This window comes from Bos indicus x Bos taurus, chromosome 29 (genome assembly GCF_003369695.1).
Source record: "Bos indicus x Bos taurus breed Angus x Brahman F1 hybrid chromosome 29, Bos_hybrid_MaternalHap_v2.0, whole genome shotgun sequence".
Lineage (NCBI taxonomy): Eukaryota > Metazoa > Chordata > Mammalia > Artiodactyla > Bovidae > Bos > Bos indicus x Bos taurus.
Window position 1 is genome coordinate 28593122 of NC_040104.1, and position 22652 is coordinate 28615773.

At 36.6% G+C, this 22652-nt stretch overlaps 1 protein-coding gene across 3 annotated transcripts in view; it reads left to right on the plus strand.

The window, feature by feature from the left end:
- ANO5 (anoctamin 5) overlaps positions 1-22652 on the plus strand; it is an 87941-nt gene that overhangs the window by 42331 nt on the left and 22958 nt on the right. For 2 of the 3 annotated variants that reach the window (XM_027532174.1, XM_027532177.1), the window contains 6 exons: positions 1494-1609; positions 7905-8039; positions 9223-9331; positions 9429-9489; positions 19813-19964; positions 21989-22063. In XM_027532174.1, the coding sequence (XP_027387975.1) occupies positions 1494-1609; positions 7905-8039; positions 9223-9331; positions 9429-9489; positions 19813-19964; positions 21989-22063 (648 nt within the window). The remainder of the gene's footprint in view (positions 1-1493; positions 1610-7904; positions 8040-9222; positions 9332-9428; positions 9490-19812; positions 19965-21988; positions 22064-22652) is intronic. The other variant, XM_027532176.1, reaches the window with a different exon arrangement.

Consider the following 22652-nt stretch of genomic DNA (forward strand, 5'->3'; position numbering starts at 1 on the left):
GAAAAGAGGAGAATGCAAAAGCTGGCTAAAACTAAACATTCAAAAAACTAAGATAATGGCATCCAGTCCCATCACTTCTTGGCAAATAGATGGCGAAACAGTAGAAACAGTGACAGACTATTTCCTTGGGCTCCAAAATCACTGCAGATGGTGATTGCAGCCGTGAAATTCAAAGATACTTGCTCCTTGAAAGAAAAGCTATGACCAACCTAGACAGAATATTAAAAAGTACAGACATTATATTGCCAACAAAGGTCTGTCTAGTCAAAGCTATGGTTTTTCCAGTAGTCATGTATGGATGTGGGAGTTGAACCATAAAGAATGCTGAGAGCTGAAGAATTGATGCTTTTGGACTGTGGTGCTGGAGAAGACTCTTGAGAGTCCCTTGGACTGCACAGAGATCAAACCAGTCAGTCCTAAACTAAATGAGTCCTGAATACTCATTGGAGGGACTGATGGTGAAACTGAAGCTCCAGTATGCTTATGTTCTCCAGTATGCTTCAGTATGTTCTTATGCGAAGAACTGACTCATTGGAAAAGACCCTGATGCTGGGAAAGATTGAAGGCAGGAGGAGAAGGGGATGGCAGAGGATGAGATGGTTGGATGGCATCACCAACTCAATGGACATGAGTTTGAGCAAGCTCTGGGAGATGGTGATGGACAGGGAAGCCTGGCGTGCTGCAGTCCATGGGTTCCCAAAGAGTCTGATACAACTGAGCGACTAAACTCAACTGAGAAGTGCTAAAAGTCTGTTTTATATATTTTAATTAAGTTTTTTGGGGAAATGGGTGTCAGTAATAGCCAGTGACTTTGGATCATTCACTTAACTTTGCTTGAGGTTGTTTTTTTCATCAATAAAATTAAAAAGTCAGCCTATTTTCAAACAGTCAGCCTATTTTCAAAGTCCCAGCCAGTTATAGTTGTAGGAATCCCTGAGCTATGACTATTGGAACTTGAGTAGGAATGAAAGGAGCATTCCACATCAAAGGAGCAGCTTGAGTTAAACCAGTCTCAGGCTTCCACTTGTGGTTTTAGATAACCAGGTGTGAGAATTTAATAAATAGAGCACTGTTATTTTCATTTGTTACAGAGTGTAGCAAATATACTACACTCCATAATACACTAAAGTGAAAGTGAAAGTCGCTCATTCGTGTCCGATTCTTTGCGATCCCATGGACTGTACCTTCCATGGAATTCTCCAGGCCAGAATACTGGAGTGGGTAGCCTTTCCCTTCTCCAGGGGATCTTCCCAACCCAGAGATCAAAGCCAGGTCTCCCGCATTGTAGGCAGATTCTTTCCAACTGAACTATCAGGGGAGCCCATAATATACTAAATGGTACAGTAATTTACATCGATGGAATATGAAAATCCAAATTGAAAAATGAAAAAGAACATTTGCCTCATCCACTCGCCTTCTTATAAAAGCAGTGCTCCTTCATTATCCTGTGTCTTTTGTTTTGCTGTTCAGTAATTTCTTCTTGCCTACTGTAGGGTCAATATTGGAAGGCATCAGAACCTCCTAATCCTGTCAATCAAAGGAACATACTCTACCGGAACTGGGCTCGGTTTTCTTATTTTTACAAGGAGCAGCCTTTTAATTTGATTAGGTAAGTTTCTTACACAAAATCAAACTGATTAAAACTTGATTATGTCCTTTTTATTCACAATGGCATTACATTCCATTCATTTTACTCTTTTCACCCACTGTATTTCCTATCTGCCCAGTTTTGTATCTAAACTATCATTTAGTCATTCATTTGTGAGAAAAATGCTGTTGTGAATGAAAATGGTCTTAACCACTATGCAGAGATAGCTCCATGGTTCAGAGGTTAGGCCTTAGTATTTAGGTAGATTAGGTTCAAATCCAAGTTCTTTCTCTTAGAAACATATAAACATGTTCAAGTTATTTAACCTCTAGGAGACTCACCTGTAAAATAGGAATCACAATAGTACTTTCCCTTTGGGGTTATTTGATAATTAAATGATATATATATTTTTTCTAGAATGGGGTTAGCGCTTAGTGTTTAATATATTTATTTTGTGTTTGTTTTTCTCTGGGTCCAGGAATTTAGAAGATAACAGAAAAGTTGTATATAGTTTGTATATATCGATCTCAGCTGTGAAGGCAGTTGTTCTATTATTTCAATTCCTAGTTTTATTCGCTGTGCAAGAAGAGTCTGGTTGCAGGTTCTTGCTTTGAACCATACAACGCTACATACATACGGGGTGTTAGGAGACTCCCGCTATGGTTTCAGTAAAGAAACAATCAGATGACAGAACCCCTGATTGCTGTATTTTTACTCAATGGTTTATGTTTTAACTGCTCTGCTTGCATAGCATCACAGCCTCTTTTTTATAAGACCGATTTGGATGTGTATATGCAGGTCAACTAAAATGTTATTCCAGCAGTCTCATTAAAGGCAAATAAGAAGGGAAATTTTTAAGAATAAATAAAAGACAGCTAGCATATAAACAACGGTTTCTATAAATCATTATATGAACTCTTCATTGGATGGATATTTTAGTTGTTCTGATTAGTAGTCATTTAATTTTTTACGTTATAAAAGTAGCACATGTATCTGAAAAAATTCTAAGCAATAAGGATGTGTGCAAAGTTTTAAGTGAAATTCTACCTCCCTAAACTCCACCAAAGTAACTATGCTTGATTTGGTGATAGTCATTCAGCTTTATTTTTATGTGCATGCATAACAAAATACATACACAATTTTTTTTTTCCTGGAGCAAGGGAATCTTTACTTACTTTTTTGCTAAGATTTTATTTTATCACTAAATAATATATTGTTCATATACTTCCCTGTGAATGCACCCAGATCTAGCTTCTGCTTTTTAGCAGAACACAGAGTACCATATTATAAGTTTTGCATAACTCTTTTATCTATTTTTCTTTTGAAAAAGATTAGGCTGTTTCAAAAATTTCACTGTTACAGTCAGTGCTGTTAAGAACCTTTGCAGACATTGTGCCCTCAGAGAGTGTTTCCATAGTATACTTTCAAATCAGCAAGGTTATCAGAATGAGGCTTACATATTTTACATTGCTGAAAATATATTGAGAGTACTTAGCTGTCTACAGATATTTCTGCTATAAATATTCCCCAAAGGTTTATACTTATAACCTTTGATATAGACAAACACATTACATCTCAGATCAGTACCTTGTTAGCACTTTCTGATTTTCTTTTAGAACAAAGCGGAAGCTCAGATATTTCATCAGATAGCAATATCTAACTTAAATTTAATAAATTTTTAAAGTTTTTCATCATATTATAGCTTTTCATTTATAGCAAATTGTACTGCTTTTCCATTTCAGTAATAATCTTTAAAATAAAGTTAAAATTTTAACAAAATTTATATAAAGAATTAATGAGTAGGTGTGAAGTTTTTAACCAGGTAAATCAAAAAGACAGGAAAGAAGACACCATGTTATCACAGAGAAAGGAATTGCAGAAAGCATTTATTATCCTTAAGGTTGCTTCTCAGTGATTATGTAGGACAGTATCCTTATTCTTACTAATAGACAATGAAGTATTTAAGGTAAAGGACCATGAAGTACATATTCAAACAACTTATTTGTAAGTAACTCAAATATATACATACATACAGCTACCCACTCTAGTACTCTTAGGCTTACCTGGTGACTCAGACGGTAAAGAATCCACCTGCAATGTGGAAAACCTGGGTTTGATCCCTGGGTTGAGAAGATTCCCTGGAGTAGGGCATGGCAACCCACTCTAGTATTCTTGCCTGGAGAATCCCCATGGACAGTGTGTATACACACACACACACACACACACACACACACACACGTGCGTTAGTTACTTAGTCGTGTCCGACTCTTTGTGACCCCATGGACTGTAGCCTGCCAGGCTCCTCTGTCCATGGCATTCTCCAGGCAAAAATACTAGAGTGAATTGCCATTTTCTTCTCCATTTGATTCCTGACCCAGGGATCAAACCCTGGTCTCCTGCCTTGCAGGAAGATTCTTTACCATCTGAGCTGTAGGGAAGTTCATATATATATGGGGCACATATATATGGGGCAATATATGAAGTGAGATAAAATGCAATGGCATTGAAACATGTATAATATCATGTATGAAACGAGTTGCCAGTCCAGGTTCGATGCATGATACTGGATGCTTGGGGCTAGTGCACTGGGACGACCCAGAGGGATGGTATGGGGAGGGAGGAGGGAGGAGGGTTCAGGATGGGGAACACATGTATACCTGTGGCAGATTCATTTTGATATTTGGCAAAACTAATACAATTTGTAAAGTTTAAAAAATAAAATTAAATTTAAAAAAAATGCAATGGAACAATATTTTACTTATAATAAAAGAATTAAAGGGTACATAGGTATTATTTGAATTATTCTTACAACTTTACCTCTATATTTGAAATTATTTCCAAAGAAAAATATTTAATAAAAGGAGAGTCCTGAAATAGATCCATATATATATATATAGAGAGAGAGAGAGAGAGAGAGATTTTCAATAAAAGTGCCTGTTGTTCATTGGGGGAAGCATAGTCCTTTCAAAATATGATACTAAAACAAGTGGCTATCTACATGAAAAACATGAATCTTGACTCTTTCCTGTATAAAAATTTAAACTAACTTGAAATAGATAAGAGAACTAATTATAAGGACTACAATTACAAAACTTCTAGAACATATAGGAGAAAACTGTGGTCTGGAGTTAGGCATGGACTTTTCAGATAAAATGCAAAAAGCACAGTTTTAAAAACATAAATTTAATTTCAAATATTAGATTGTATGCTCTTTAAAAAACACTGTTACAGAAATAAAGAGCAAACCATAGGCTGGAGAAAATGCTTGCACAACACACATATCAGTAAAGGACTTTTATCCAAAATATTTAAGGAACTTTTATGACTCAATGATAAGAATAAAATGGAAAAAAAGATTATAAAGGATTTCTCAGCAAAGAAATATGTTTATGGATTGCCAGTAAGTATGTCAAAAGATGTTGTTGCTAAGTTGTGACTCTCTGCAACCCCATGACTGCAGCGCTCCAGGCTTCTCTGTCCTCCACGATCTTCTGCAGTTTGCTACAGTTCATGTCCATTGAGTCGGTCAAGCTATCTCACCATCTCATCCTCTGCCGCCCCCTTCTCCTTTTGCCTTCAGTTTTCCCCAGTATTAGGGTCTTTTCCAATGAGTCGGCTCATTGCATCAGGTGGCCAAAGTATTGGTGCTTCAGCAACCGTCCTTCCAGTGAATACTCAGGGTTGATTTCCTTTAGACTGACTGGTTTGATCTTGCAGTCCAAGGAACTCTCCAGAGATGTATACTATCTTTATTCACTAAGGGTATAAAAATTAAAATGGCATTGAAATACCACTGCACACCCACTAGAATAGCTAACATTGAAAAGATTGGCATCAATAAGGGCTGTTAGGGATGTGGGACAACTTGAAATCTCAAAGGTTGGTGATGGTGATACAAAATGGTATAGCAGCTTTGAAACAATAATTTTGACGGTTTCTTATAGAGTTAAATATGCACTTTCTATTCAAAGGATAGATCTACTTTTATCTGCTTGTCCCCAAAATATTAATATTATCAAAACGTTTATCATTGCCTCAATGATTTGTGGTACCACCTGTATCACACATGCTTAGTCACTCAGTGGTGTCTGACTCCTTGCAACCCCATGGACTGTAGCCTGCCAGGTTCCTCTGTCCATGGCCTTCTCCAAGCAAAAATACTGGAGTAGGTTGTCATTTACTCCTCCAGGGGATCTTCCCAACCCAGGGATCGACCCTGTGTCTCCTGCATCTCCTGCACTGGCAGGCGGGTTCTTTATCACTGTGCCACCTGGGAAACCCTTTACCATGTGCTAGACTTCTTTATGTACTCTAGCTGATTTCTGGATGTTCTGTCTATTCGGTTGATCTTGCTAACTATCCATGCACCAGTAGCAGGCTGTTTTTTTTAATTTAATTTTTATTTTATATTATGGTTGATTTGCTGTATGTTGTGTTAGTTTCAAGTGTATAGTGAAGTGATTTGAAGGCTGTTTTAATTGTAATGGTTTAGCTCTAGTGTATTTTAATATCTAGTTGGGCTAATAACTCGTCATAGTCAGTGTTTCTTTGTACATTCTACAAGTTTATCCTTCCATATAAACTTGAATCTCAACTTGTCTGTCTTGTTACTAAAAAAGATGGTTGGTATTTTTATGGAAATTACATTAAGTTTATAAATTAACTTAGGTAGGCTGGTAGTCTCATCTTGAGACATTCTAGTCAAGGGAAAGATGTGTCTTTGTTTAAGCCTACTTTGGGTTTTTTCAAGGGTATTGTAGAGTTATAAAACCTTCTTAAGTTTAATCCTCAGTAGTTTATATTTTTGTTGCTGTTATAAATTATATATTATACATATTCAAATTATAGAATCAGTAATTTTAAGGTAAAAGATCAATCTTACTACTATGCACCTAACCAGAAAATTACTAGGGAACTCATAAACTGATATTCAGATATTTTTATTCTTTTTATTTTGATGTTATGCAGTATCATAAAATTGCTATATTCTTCAGCAAAAAAAAAAAAGGGAGAAAAAGCAAGTTTACTCATCTTCTGTGAGTGAACCTAAGGAAGTTGTAAGTAAATTAACAAGGGAATACAATGGAATCATAGTTTAATTTCAGGTTTATAGTAATTTGAAAAGCAGAACAAGGAAAAACAACCATGTAAAAATGTTTATTATCACTGAGAAGAATAGAAGGTGGTACAAGCAGAAAGATCCCTTTTTTGTTAGAAAAGATGAGAAATTTTGAAAACTGAAGGATGGGAGGTTCAATAAAATTAATATTGAGTGAGAAAAATATTTTAAAAGCTTCTCATTGGGAAATTAAGTTTATGTTAAGTTTGTATTATGTAAAAGTTAAACCCTTTATGTTTAGATTTGTGGTTTTTTGAGTGTGGAAATTACAAGTTAATCATAAATGGTATAATAGATTTATGTATACCATGCTATTAGTGTCCAAGTAGAATTACATTTCTCTGACTAGGAAGCTGTGGAAAGACTTCACATGTTTGGTGAGCTGAACTCTATATGAATAAGGGGAAAGATTAACCTGTTTTGTGTTTTTAAAATTTTTTTTTAAAGAAGTCTAGTTTTCTGAGGCAGAAAAAACCTTGTTCTCTGGGTCTTTGAGAGATTCCTTAAGGGAAGAGTTAGTTTAAAAAACAATAGCAGAAAAAAGATAACAACTTGATTATAAAATTTGAACATTTGTGCTAACTAATGCTGTCATTTTTTAACTCGTAAAGCAAAAGCTGAGCCCGTATATTCTTTGGAATGTTATTGCATACTCATTTTTTATCCCTTGGTTTGTACCCCATCTTACTGTTGTGTACGATCCATCAGAGGTCCAGATTTAGAGGAAGATAAAAGTTCATACGTAAAACTACCCTCGTCCATTGTAGTCCGAGTATTTTCTTCAATCTTAGAGATAAAGCAGAAGTCTTGGCAGTTATTGTGAATGTGATTTTGATTTGTTAATTGCTAGAAGCATGTTCTGTACTTTATTTCAAAACATTTGAACTCTCTTTAAAATTGCAAAGTTTTTCAAATAACCTGATTATTTAAAAATAAATCTTAACTTCCACTCAGTTGGCTTCTTATTTATATGTGTTGTCTCTTTCAAGCCTCACACCAAGTCTATAGATAAGCATCATCCTGCGTTTTCTGATGTGGAAACTAAAGTTTAGAACATTTAGTAACTTTATCAAAATTACAGGGCTAGAAGGCAATGGGGCCAAAGCTAGAATACAAATGTGTCTGAATGGAAAACTAAGACTCTCTGAAGTGCATTATTCTTGCAGCCTCTGATTTTATTTTTACCTTCTTTCACAGGGATTATTATGGAGAAAAAATTGGCATCTATTTTGTCTTTCTCGGATTTTACACAGAAATGCTGTTTTTTGCAGCTGTGATTGGCTTAGCTTGTTTTATTTATGGTTTATTGACGATTCCTAAGACCTCAGGCAGGTAAGTGCACCTGAGCTGCCCAAACAGAATCTTATGTTAACCAAGATTGTATTTTTCTGAAATTTGTGTCAGAGTGTTTTTTATTACAGCAGGTAATTGATATTTCTGAAAAAGACCCAAACACAACAGCTACCTCTCACTTGATACTTTATGGAAAGTCTGTTTAAGAATGGGCTCTAAAGATTCTGTTCCTTAAGCATGATTTGATCTACAAAAATTGCTGCTATATTGCCCTGGTCCCATATGTGAAAAATTGTATAAAGATGTTTCAACAAGAATAGCTTTGTACTTGCACCCAAACACATCACTTTTTTTTTTTTTGCTTGGAATGTTTTATTTATCTATTTATTTATTATTAATTAATGTTTATTGCAGTGTAGTTAGTTTGCAATGTTGTGCTAGCTTCTACTGCATCACAAAATGAATCAGCCATATGTATATTTACATATACCCCCTCCCTTTTGGATTTCCCTTCTAGTTAGGATACCACAGTGTGTTAAGTAGAGTTCCTTGTGCTATATAGTATGTTCTTATCTGTTGTCTATTTTATACATAGTATCAATAGTGTCTATGAGTCATTCCAACCTCCCAATTCCTCCCACCCCCACTTTTCAGGGCTTCCCCAGTAGCACAGCAGTAAAGAATCCACCTGCAATGCAGGAGCCTTAGGAGACGCTGTAGGAAGATGCCCTGGAGGAGAGCATGCAACCCACTCTAGTATTCTTGCCTGGAGAATCCCCATGGACAGAGGAGCCTGTCAGGCTAAAGTCCATGGGGTCGCATCGAGTTGGAAGCAACTCAGGTGACTTCGCACACATGCATACCCCTTTCCCCCTTGAAAACAAATGTGTGGATACCAAACACATCTTTTAAAATAGCATTGCTCTTGGGAATTCCCCGGCAGTCCAGTGGTTAGGACTGTGCACTACCACTATACAAGACATGGTTTCTGTCCTGGTTGAGGAACTAAGATTCTTTATGCCATGAGGCATGGAGAAGGAAATGGCAACCCACTCCAGTGTTCTTCCCTGGGAAATCCCATGGACAGAGAAACCTGGCAGGCTACAGTCCATGAAGTCGCAAATGAGTTGAACACTTAGCAACTAAGCAACAAATGCCACAAGGCGTGGCCAAAACAAAACAAAACAAAAAATAAAACCAAACAACTTTGCTCTTCCCTCAGCAGCTCTGAGATCTGTGATCCTAAGATTGGGGGTCAGATTATCATGTGCCCACTCTGTGATGAACTGTGTGACTATTGGAGACTAAATTCAACCTGTTTGGCTTCAAAGGTATGTCTGTATTGTGGTATGCTTGAAGACTTGCAGTTTACTTCCTTTTGTATTGCATTTGATACTAAGTAGTCTTTCTGATATTGTTGTTTTGCAGATCTCCCATTTATTTGACAACGAGTCAACAGTGTTCTTTGCCATTTTCATGGGAATTTGGGGTAAGTAAATAGTTACATAAAAACAGCTTTCTCTGTGTTATGTGTTACATGGCTATTCATATAACATATACAGTTGGCATACCTTATAAACCAAAAGTAATTTTACATATTTATGTCTCTGCTAGCATCACTACCTTAATGGAGTCTACATCCATGGTTGTTAGTCCTTGGTCCAGAAAGGTCCCTATTAATCATCTACTCATTTCTCTGAAAAACACTTTAATTTTTGAAACTTCGTATGTATTCAGATCACATTCTCTCTTAGCACTGTGTAAAAATAAGCTCAATAATTGCTTAATTCAGGAGAATAAATGTTAAGTATTTGGTGGCTGGAGGATATTGAGTCATGGACACAAACTTGAACAAGACTCAAAAATTTCTGAGGGCTCATATATCAACATTTGAATTTAAGTTCCCTGTGTCAAATTCTATTTGGTTAAAAGCTCCCATATAAAGTGGAATTCCCCTTAATTTTGGAAATAATCCCAGTATCTCTTCTCCTTTGTATCCCATGGGAAGTAGAAGTGTCATGAAGTTTCTCCCATTGTCAGTGAGTAAAGTATTTTCTGTAAGAGTAACTTGTCAAGAAGAGGCCTAAAGACTTCTAAGACATTGGGGGACTCTGGAAAGGTAGACTTTTTTCTCCCCAGTTTAACAAACAGTCTTTAACAAAGCACAAGTATGTGCATTTAAAAACTGGCCAAAGGAGCAGGGTAACTTGATTCAGTCAAAAGGACACCTACATTTGTGAGGGCGTGTGTGTCTCAGAGAGGGTTATGGGTTTCTGTCACTTCTGCTTGACTGCTTGTCTGAAGAGAAAAGTGCAGACTCAAAGAGAAAATGGGACAGTGAGGTCTCCCCCACAATTCTCCACCCTCCTTTGGTTAAGTTAGTGAGTGGACATCTCTTCATCATGTGCCAGACAGATCCTGCCTCTGTCATTCTTTTAGAATCAGAAATGCATGACAGATATATATACAAATTACAACATATGTAATACTTTTCAATTCTTTCCACTGAGAGAACTTGTACACCAACATTGACCTTACATGTCATAACAAACAGACGAGCAACCATACGTGGAACACCCAGCAGCTGCGGTGAATGTGGGGGTGAAGACAGCTTCACGATACTGATTTTGTTTTCTTTGGATATATGCCTAACAGTGGAATTGCTTCATCACATTATAGTTATATTTTTAATGTTTAAGTCACGTTCATACTGTTTTCCATAATGGCTGTATGCCAATTTATGTTCCTGCACAATGGTTCCCTTTTCTTCAGTTTTGTCCTGCAAACAAATATCCAATTTTCCCAAAACCATTTATAGAAGAAACTATTCTTTCCTCATTGAATATTCTTGGGCCCTATGTCAAATATTAATTGACCATAATATATGGAATTATTTTTGAGCTCTTGATTGTGTTCTCTAGGTCTGTGTGTTTCTTTTTATGACATGCCAATTGTACCATACTATTTTGATTAGCTTTGTAATATTGAGATCAGGAATATGATGCCTAGAGCTTTGTTCTTTCTCAAGATTGCTTTGTCCATTTGAAGTCTTTTGTGGCCCTATACAAATTTTAGCATTGTATTCTCTATTTCTGTTAAAAATAGCATTGGAATTTTGGTAGGTATTGCATTAAATCTGGAGATCACTTGGGCAGTATGGACATTTTTATATTAATTCCTCCAATCTATGAGCATGGACTATCTTTCCATTTGTTTCTATCTTCAATTTCTTTCATCAATGTCTTATATTATATAGTGTACATATCTTTCACTTCCTTGGTTACATTTCTCCCTGGCTATTATGTTCTTTTTGATGTTATTACAAATGGGATTGTTTTCTTAATTCCTCTTTCTGATAGTAGTGTATAGAAACACAACTGTTTTTAATATATTTATTTATTTCCTGGAACATGGCTAAATTTATTTATTCTAACAGTTTTTTGGTGGAGACACTAGGATTTTTTTGTAACTTAATGTTATATGAAAATAGAGACAGTTTTACTTCTTTCCTTTTTTCTTTCTAATTTATGTGTTTGTTTGTTTTTCTTGAGTAATTGCTCTGGCTAGACTTCCAGTGCTCAGTTGAATAGAAGTGGCACGAATGGGAGTTTTTGTCTTATCCTTGATGATAAAGGAAGTTTTCAGCTTTTCACCATTGACTATGATGGTAACTGTGGACCTGTCATGTATAGCCTTATATTGAAATAGATTGTATTTATACCCATATTTTGAGAGTTTTTATCATAATGGATGTTGAATTCTGTTAAATTCTGTTTCTTCATTTGTTGAGATGGGTTTTTTTCAAAATCATTTATTTTGTTAATATGATATACCCTGTTGATCGATTTATGGGTACTGAACTATCCTTATATCCCTGGAATAAATCTTATTTGATCATGGTGTATGATTCTTTTAATATATTGCTGAATTTGATTTGCTACTGTTTTGTTAAGGTTCTTTGTATCTACATTCATCAAGTGTAATTTTCTTTACTTGTATTGTCTTTGTTTGACTTTGGTGTAAGGGTAATGATGCCTCATAAAATGAGTTTGGAAGGTGTCTTTCCCCTTCTAGATTCTGGAAGAATTTGAGAAGGATTATTTCTTCTTTACCTATATTATAGAATTCACCATTAAAGCTTTGAGGCCTGGACTTCCATTTGTGGGGAAGTTTTTAATTACTGATTTGATATCCTTAATATTTTCTGTTTGTTCATGATTCGGTTTCAGTAGGTTGTATGTTTCTAGGACTTTATCCATTTCTTCTAGGATATCCACTTTGTTGCCATATAATTGTTCATAGTAGTCTGTTACGATCCTTAGTATTTCTGTCATACCAGGTGCATCAGTTCAGTTCAGTCGCTCAGTCTTGTCTGACTCTTTGAGACCCCATGAACTGCAGGACGCCAGGCTTCCCTGTCTGTCACCAACTCCCGGAGCTTGCTCAGGCTCATGTCCGTCAAGCCGGTGAGGCATCACCAACTGCCTCAGGGGCATGTCCCCTATTTAATTTCTAATTTTATTTATTTGAACCTTATCTTTCTTTTTTCTTGGTAATTATGGCTAAAGGTTTTTATTTTATTTATCTTTTTATTGATCTTTTCTGTTGTCTTTTGTCCCTATTTTGTTTATTTACACTCTAGTGGTCTTTGTTATTTCCTTACTTCAACTACCTTTGCTTGTTCTTCTTTTTCTAGTTCCTTAAGGTCTAAAGTCGGCTTGTTTATTTTAGCTTTTTCTTGTTTCTTAATGAAGACATTTATGCCTCTGAACTTCTCTCCTAGAACTGCCTCTGGTGTATCCCATAAGTTTTTGTATATTGTATGTCTAGTTTAATTTGTCTCAAGATATTTGTTGATTTCTCTTTTCATTTTCCTAAGGCCCATTGTTTGTTCAGTAGCATGCCCTTTATTCTCCATATATTTGTGAATTTTCCAGTTTTTATTTTTCATATAATTCTAGTTTTAAACCATTATGGTCAGAAAAGATACTTGATATTATTTCAAACTTTTGAAATTTATTGACTTGTTTTGTGATGGCAATATATGACCTTTTCTGGAGAACATTCCATGTGCACTTGCGGCTAAGTTGCTTCAGTCGTGTCCGACATAGATGGCAGCCCACCAGGCTCCCCCGTCCCTGGGATTCTCCAGGCAAGAACACTGGAGTGGGTTGCCATTTCCTTCTCCAATGCATGAAAGTGAAAAGTGAAAGTGAAGTCGCTCAGTTGTGTCCGGCTCTTAGCGACCCCATGGACTGCAGCCCACCAGGCTCCTCCGTCCATGAGATTTTCCAGGCAAGAGTATTGGAGTGGGGTGCCATTGCCTTCTTAGAAGAATATTTATCCTGCTACTGTTGGATGGAATGCACTGTAAGTGCCTGTTAAGTCCTTTTAGCTTAACAGTAAAAGTAATTTAGTGAAAAAGTAATGGCAATTTTGGACAGTGAATTTTAAATCATTATAACTAGGTTCAAACACATCTTTATTAATCAAATAGGAACCATTACAATCAACACATTTTGCCAACAAGAAATAAGACTGTTTATTCCTGTAGTGTAAAAATTCATGCTTCAGATTTTGATGAACTCTTGGAAAGCATTTTCTACTGCCTGCTGGTTATGGAAGCATTTTGCCTGCAAAAAGTTGTTGAGATGCTTGAAGAAGTGGTAGTCGGTTGGCAAGAGGTCAGGTGAATATGGCAGATGAGACTTCATAGCCCTATGTGTTCAACTTTTGAAGTGTTAATTGTGTCACATTCAGTCAAGCATTGTCATAGAGAAGAATTGGCCTTTTTCTGTTGACCAATACTGGCTGCAAGTGTAGTTTTTGGTGCGTCTCATCGATGTGCTGAGCATAATTCTCAGATACAATGGTTTCTCTGGGATTCAGAAAGCTGTAGTGGATCAGATGGGCAGCAGACCACCAAACAGTGACCGTGACCTTTTTTTTGGTGCAGGCTTGGCTTCGGGAAATGCTTTGGCACTTCTTCTCAGACCAGTCACTGAATTGTACAAAATTCACTTTTTTTCACATGTCACCATCTGATCGAGAAATGGTTCATTATTGTTGCATAGGACAAGAGAAGATGACACTTCAAAATGGCAATTTTTTTGATTTGTGGTCAGCTCATGAGGCACCCACTTATAGAACTTTTTCACCTTTCCAGTTTGCTTCAAATGCCAAACAACTGGAGAATGGTGGAGTTGAGTTCTGCAGCAACAGTTTTGTTAATTGTTTTGTAATTGCTTTGTTCCTTTCTTCCTCTGTTGCCTCCTTCTTTGGGGGTGTGATAATTGTCTGTAATGTTATGCTCAGATTCCTTTATCTTTTGCATGTCTTTTATGGGTTTTTGCTGTGTGATTACAAAGGGGTAAAACATCTTGTAATTATATCATTCTATTGCAAGCTAAGACAAATTAATTTTAAATACATATAAAGCTCTATAATTTTACTTTCTGTCCTGTTTTATGTTTTGATGTTGCAGTTTACATCTTCTTAGTGTATCCTTTACCAATTATTATATTGTATATAACCAATTATTATAGTTACACAATTTTGTTGTAGAGTTATTTTTACTACTTTTGCTTTTTAACCTTCATAATAGATTTCCAAGTGATTTATCCACCACCATTATAACATTAGAGTATTTTAAATTTAACTGGATATCTACCTTTACCAGTGACATTTATACTTTCATACGTTTTCATTTTAGTTTAAAGAGGTCCCTTTAACATTTCTTCAAAAGCCACTCTAGTCGTGATAAACTTTCCACTTTTACTTGTCTGGAAAACTTTCTAGGTAGAGTATTCTCGATCCTCAGGTTTTGTTTTGTTTTTTCCCAGTATTTCAACTATGTGCTGCTCCCTTCTGGCCTGCTAAAAGTCTTGTAAGTGTTGCCTTGTACATAACTTGGTTTTCTCTTCCTGCTTATAAAATTCTCTCTTTGTCTTTAACTTGTGACGTTTTAATTATAATGTGTCTCAGTGTGTTTCTCTTTGTTTCCATCTTTTTTTGGAACTCAGTGGGTTTCCTAGATCTGATATTTGGTTTTTTCCCCCTATGTTAAGAGAAGTTTTTACCCATTATTTGAATATGTTCTCTCTCTCGCTCTTCTCTTTCTGGGACCTCCTCTAATGCAAATGCTTATCTGCCTGACATTGTCCCATAAATCCTTTAAGCTAACTTCACTTTTTAAAAATCATTTTCCATTTTTATTTAATTCATTTTTGCTCCTCTGACTGGATGACTTCTACTTCCTTTTCTTGGAGTTGGCTGATTCTTTCTCAGTTTGATCTAGTAAGCTGCCAAACACTCCTGTTGAGTTTTGCCATAAAAGTCTTGTGTTCTTCAGCTCTGTTTAATGCTCTTGATAATACTCTTGATTTCTCTTTATTACTTTCTTATATTTTCTGTCTCTGTTCACAGTCTCACTTTATTCATGCATTGTCCACTGTACCTCAGTAAGCATGTTTATGACCCTTATTTCGAACTCTTTGTCAAGTAAATCACTTGTCTTCATTTCATTAAAGTCTTTTTTTGAAGTTTGTTTGTCTTGTTCTTTTTCTTGGAACCTCTTCCTCTGTTTTTTTCATTTAGCTTGCCTCTTTGTGTTGATTTCTGTGCATTACGTAAAATAACTACCTCTCCTAGCCGTAAAAGTGGGGCCTGTGATTGGCCAAGCTGCCTCCTTCGTTCTCAGTGGCTCCCAGTCTTTGGGGCTGTGACAAGACCCATCAGGGTCCCAAATGGGAAGATCTTAGTCAGCACCTGGATGCAGGCTGTTTAGAAGTTGGACCCTAAGGCATCAGCTTTTAAAGTTTGCAAGTTAATCTCTTTCAAGGAAATATTGGAAGATGGGTGTTTGTGTCTGCTACTTCTGCATTTAGCTCTGGGCAGAAAACCAGTTAGAAACTGTTTGTTTGCTACAGCAGTCAAAACCGTATGGTACTGACATAAAGATGGACATACAGACCAATGAAACAGAATGGAGTTCAGAAATAAAGCCCTTTGTATATGGTTAACTAATTTTCAACAGGATTTCCAAGAAAGCAAAATGAAGAAAGTATAGTCTTCCAGTGGTGCTGGGAAAACAGGATATTGACATGCAAAAGAATGACATTAGATCCTCATCTTTGTCAGCTGAAAAAAATTCACAACCTAAAAGTTGAGAATTATTTTTCATTTAGCAGACTTTCTGAGGACTTCAAGCCTGGGAGGCAGACTCTCAGATAGCTCTGAGGGACTGCTCCAAAGAGATAAGGGAGGAACCAGGTGAAAAGGAGTTTTGCAAGAAAGACCAGGTAGTCGGTACATCAATAGATTACTGGGGTTTTTTTGTTGTTGTTGTTGTTGTTTTGTTTTTTCTAATTTTATTTTATTTTTAAACTTTACATAATTGTATTAGTTTTGCCAAATATCAAAATGAATCCGCCACAGGTATACATGTGTTCCCCATCCTGAACCCTCCTCCCTCCTCCCTCCCCATACCATCCCTCTGGGCCGTCCCAGTGCACCAGCCCCAAGCATCCAGCATCGTGCATCGGACCTGGACTGGCATCTCGTTTCCTACATGATATTTTACATGTTTCATTGCCATTCTCCCAAATCTTCCCACCCTCTCCCTCTCCCACAGAGTCCATAAGACTGTTCTATACATCAGTGTCTCTTTTCCTAATTAACCTTAAAAGCTTCTGCACATCAAAGGAAACTATTAGCAAGGTGAAAAGACAGCCTTCAGAATGGGAGAAATAATAGCAAATGAAGCAATGGACAAACAACTAATCTCAAAAATATACAAGCAACTCCTACAGCTCAACTCCAGAAAAATAAACGACCCAATCAAAAAATGGGCCAAAGAACTAAATAGACATTTCTCCAAAGAAGACATACAGATGGCTAACAAACACATGAAAAGATGCTCAACATCATTCATTATCAGAGAAATGCAAATCAAAACCACTATGAGGTACCATTTCACACCAGTCAGAATGGCTGCGATCCAAAAGTCTACAAATAATAAATGCTGGAGAGGGTGTGGAGAAAAGGGAACCCTCTTACACTGTTGGTGGGAATGCAAACTAGTTCAGCCACTATGGAGAACAGTGTGGAGATTCCTTAAAAAACTGGAAATAGAACTGCCTTATGATCCAGCAACCCCACTGCTGGGCATACACGCTGAGGAAACCAGAAGGGAAAGAGACACATGTACCCCAATGTTCATCGCAGCACTGTTTATAATAGCCAAGATTACTGTTAATTAAAGAAAGCAATATATATCAAATTAGTGAATTTAGTACTTTTCTATATATAGGAAGATGCAAGAGTTTGGATTCACTGAAATCATTCCTTTGACATGCACCTTGGCTCTCTTGTCTGGTGACTCAGCTGGTAAAGAACCCACCTACCAATGCAGAAAAAAATAAGAGAAGTGGGTTCGATTTCTGGGTTGGGGAGATCCACTGGAGAAGGAAATGGCAACATACTCCAGTATTCTTACCTGGAAAATTCCATGGACAGAGGACCCTGGTGGGCTACATACAGTCCATGGGGTGGCAAAGAGTCAGACAACTGAGTTGTGCATGCACACTCATTGCTTCGGTTCACTTCTTAACTCTATAGTAGTCAGTATTCTGTTCTTTCCTATTCTGAGTTTGCTCAAGGCTTATCATCTGGATGGTTATGGTGGCTTGACGGCAGAAATGTGCTTTGTTTACTGATGTGACAGACAACATTTTTCATTTGCGTTTTGTGTGCGTGCGTGCCAAGTCACTTCAGTCATGTCAGACTCTTTGTGACCCCATGGACTGTAGCCCGCCAGGCTCCTCTGTCCATGGGATTCTCCAGGCAAGAATACTGGAGCAGGTGCCATGACCTCCTCCAGTGGATCTTCCTGACCCAGGCACTGAACCCATGTTGCTTACATCTTCTGCATTGGCAGGCAGGTTCTTTACCACTAACACCACCTGGAAAGCCCCTCATTCACATCTTATACCACCACAAAAGTCAATTCAAAATGGATTAGACTTAAACGTAAGACCTGAAAGTGTAAAACTCCTAGAAGAAAACATAAGGAAAATCTTTATCACATTGGACTTGGAAACGATTTCATGCAGATGACACCAAAGTCCAGGCAACAGAAACAAACAAAATAAGCCAGAGTACATCAAACTAAAACACTTCTGAACAGCAGAGATAACAATCAACAAATTTCAAAGGCAACCCAGGGAAAGGCAGAAAATATTTGCAAACCATGTTTCTGATAGGGGGTTAATCTCTAATATATATGAGGAACTCTTGTAGCTCAATGGTAGGAACTCTTATAGCTTAATAGTAAGAAAGAAAAAAAAAGAATAACCTGATTTAAAAATGGACAAAGAACTTGGATAGGCATTTCTCCAAAGAAGTTATACAAATGGCCAACAGATAACATGAAGGAAAAAAAAAAAAAAACTTAATGTCTAGTTCTCAGGGAAATGCAAATCAAACCACAATGAGATGGTATATCATACCTGTCAGGATGACTGTTACCAAAATTAAAAAAAAGGCATGTTAATGAGATGTTGAGAATTATAATGAAGTCCTATATACTATGGATGGGAGTGCTAAATGGTACAACTGGAAAACAGTGTGGAAAATTAAAAGTAGAACTGCCATGTGATGCAGCAATCCCAGTTCTGGGTATTTACCCAAAATAATTGAAATCAGGATCTCAAAGAGATGTTAGCATTCCTATATTCACTGCAACACTCTCTATTAATACATTAACCAAGGTGTGGAGTGGAAAGAGCCTAAATGTCCATTGATAGACAAATGGTTAAAGAAACTGCTGTGTTTGTGTGTGTTTTACCAGTTACATCTATGCCTTAGGGTGCTAAGGGAGAGTTTCTGGGGGTGCTGATCATGTGTGTGTGCTTTTCTGTAAATATATTATTCTTTAAGTGATAGTTTATTTAAAAAACTATATATATTGTATATTATACTATATATAATACTATATATTATACATATATAGTATGTAGTATATGTACATATAGTATATACATATATAGTATATAGTATATATAATATAGATATATACATATATAGTATATATGTATAATATATACATTATATACCAGGTGCTTCCCTGGTAGCTCAGACAGTAAAGTGTCTGCCTGCATTGCCGGAGACCCGGGTTCGATCACTGGGTCAAGAAGATCCCCTGGAGAAGGAAATGGCAATCCAGTCCAGTACACTTGCCTGGAAAATTCCATGGACAGAGGAGCCTGGTGACCTACAGTCCATAGGGTCGCAAAGAGTCGGACACGACTGAGCGACTTCACTTTCATATACAGAGAGAGACAGACCAACAGGTGTAGACAGAGGAGAGGCACAAAGAAAGATACTGTGCTGTGAAATGGCTCTTATATCTTTCTTAAATTTCCCTAAACCTGAGAAAGTGGTACTGTTGCTTGAATGATTTCAGTAAAACACATGTAAACAAAATCAAGGTGATAGTAAAATGTCACATTCAAATATTATTTCAAGTTATCTGAATGCAGAAAGAGAATAGTGTGCCTAAAAAAGTTTTTCTGTGTTTGTCTAAGAAACTAATTTGTATTTATATATATAGAGTTATTTTAATACTATTTTGTAGTATTATACTAAAATTCATAGTATTATAATTTTATCATCAAACATAATAGTAACAGAATAACCATCATACAACCAAAATGTTTTTTCTAAAGGAAAGAAAACCCAGGTACTGACTTCTTATTCATTTATTGTGCTATCTCCTTATTACATTTGTTTTTATATATTTCTTTGCCCATAGTCACATTGTTTTTGGAGTTTTGGAAGCGACGACAAGCCAGACTGGAATATGAGTGGGACCTGGTAGACTTTGAAGAGGAGCAGCAGCAGCTCCAGCTAAGACCTGAATTTGAAGCTATGTGTACCAAAAGGAAACTGAATGCAGTGACTCAGGTATATTAGGAAACTGACATAGGCAGTGTATTTCAGTGGACACACTGTGGGTGGCCTCTCAATGATGTGTATTTTAATCTGCTGTTAAATATGAATATTCTCCAACATATAAATCACATAAACTTATTTACTTGATTCTAATATGCATTTTGAACACATGAAAAAGTAGGTAGAAAAGAGTAATGAGTCCCAGGACGGAGTCATCACCCAGCTTCAATGATTATTAATTCATGGGCACTTTTTTCTTTTACACACCCACCCCCCCCGCCACTAGAGTGAGCATGCGTGAGTGTGTGCTAAATCACTTCAGTCACGTCCAACTCTGTGTGATCCTGTGGACTGTAGCCCACCAGGCTCCTCTGTCCGTGGGATTTTCCAGGCAAGAATACTGGAGTGGGTTGCCATGCCCTCCACCAGACGATCTTCCCGACTCAGGGACTGAACCTGCGTCTCCTGTGTCTCCTGCATTGGCAGGCAGGCTCTTTACCGCTTTTGCCGCCTGCAATTATTTTGAAGCAGATCCAAGCCATCATACATAGAATACCTGGTTTTAGTGCTAAGGGAAATAAAATGAAATGGAAAATAGTGTGTTGTGGACTTTATATATAAATTTGTATGTATATATATATATATGAAACACACACACATATATGGAAATGATACTAAGTTAATGTGTGAAAATTAAAATGGTATTGTATTAAGGTAAGGAGCTTATGATTGATTGCTTTATTAGACCAAAGTTTATCCATCTGTTCCATACTAATTGTAATGGGAAGATAATTGCACTGGTGTCTAGAAAGGAAAGTCTAGATTTGGGGATAACTGGCAAACTGGCTGTATGTTGTTAATTGAGTTTTTTGACTTCTTGTTAACTCATGTTTGTTTCATGTGAAAATGAAAGGTACTTTGTAACTCTTGGCGCATATTCTTAGAGTTCTTACCTTGCCATACTCTATAATCACCATGTTACCTGATGATATTAAAGGGAGACTAGAAAGCCTCTAAAATCTCTTCAGTACAGTTCCCTACTCTGTTCAGGACACTATGCTTATGTATAACACTCAAAATCCTCACAGTTCAGGCATTCACTAAAGATTTATTAAATCTCTTTGAAACAATACAAAAAATTTAGTAAATGAATGAAGAGAAAAATCACCTCAGAAAATATATTAATAATTTGAAATTAATTGAAATATATTAAAAGAAATATTATCCTAATAATGATTTGATGTATATCTGTTCATACTTCATGGGATAGGAAAAGAATATAAAAGCAGTTCAGTTGGCTTTGCCAAAAACTATTGACCTAAAACCAAGATGTATTGAAACCAAGATGTATTCAAATGTTTACATTTGAAACCAGTTAAAAAAACATATGTATTAGTTCACTGTGAATCATCTACTTCACTTAGCTTTAATGGTTTTGGAAATGAGGTTTTTGTTTTTAACTTCATTGCAGTGCTTCTTCAATCGTAAAGCACAACCTAACCTCTTACATTTGAGTCTGTTAGGAACATGCACATACATGCGTGAAAACCCACACAAGTGTACACACAAATATGCACACACATACAAACACACAAACATTGGATACACACATGTACATCATCAGATGTATGCACAGACATCCTGAAGTTCAGTAGAGCTCTTGGGCAGCCTGCCCAATTCAGTTTAACTCAGTTAGAAAATGTTAGCGTCATTAAAGCATATCCACTTGAGCAGCAGCCTTCAGGTTTGGCTTTGTTTTTCCTGTCTGTGTTGCCCTAAATACCACTAGAATTCAACACTCAGGAAATAATGTATATCTTATAAAGTCTTATCATTTGTAGAACATTCCATCTAGGAGCCTTAAAGGTTTCTACCTAAACGTAAGGACCCACTACTAGCATACAGCTTCCCACGAGCTACGGTGAATCCACTGATTCTGAGCGCCTTGAACTGGGCTTTGTGGTTTTGACTATGGCTTGGAAGCCCGACTCTGACGGTAGATTTTTAATTTTGCTGTGATTTCTTCAAAATTACAGGAGATGGAACCTTACTTGCCTCTATGTAGCCGTCTTCCATGGTACATTTTATCGGGAGTCACAGTGACATTATGGGTGAGCATTCTTTAAAACCGTTGTCATCTATTTGATTTCAGATCATATTGGGGTCACTTCAACAGTTTCATCTGCAATGGCCCGCGTCCCTCTCTTCCCTCCCCCCTCCACGGTATTTTGTTTTTATCTTGAATGGAGCACTTACATAAAATAAACTGTAATTTACATGGATGTGTCATAATTAAACCTTGGAAAAAGAGTTGTGGGGAGAGAAAGGTGCTTTATATTAAAGCCTATTCCTCCTCCTCCCCCAGCTCTTCGTTGATAACTTGAAATCAGAACAGTATAATAAACAATTTGAGCTATTTGGTAATTTTTTTTTAAATTATTAATTTGTCTTTATGCCCATCTAGAGTATCTATACAATACCATTAAGGTTCATTCTCTTGCCAAAATAATGGAAGAAAATGTTACATCTTCTACTTAAAGAATTTAATTAGTATATCCCATTGTTAGGGAGTCAGATTTTCTCCATGTCTTTTACCTAATAGCTTCCTCCATCTTCATAATCTATTTCCTGCCTTCCCTTTCCAAATCTATGCCCTCTTACAGTTAACCTTTAATTTTAGGAAACAGACAAAGTTACCCT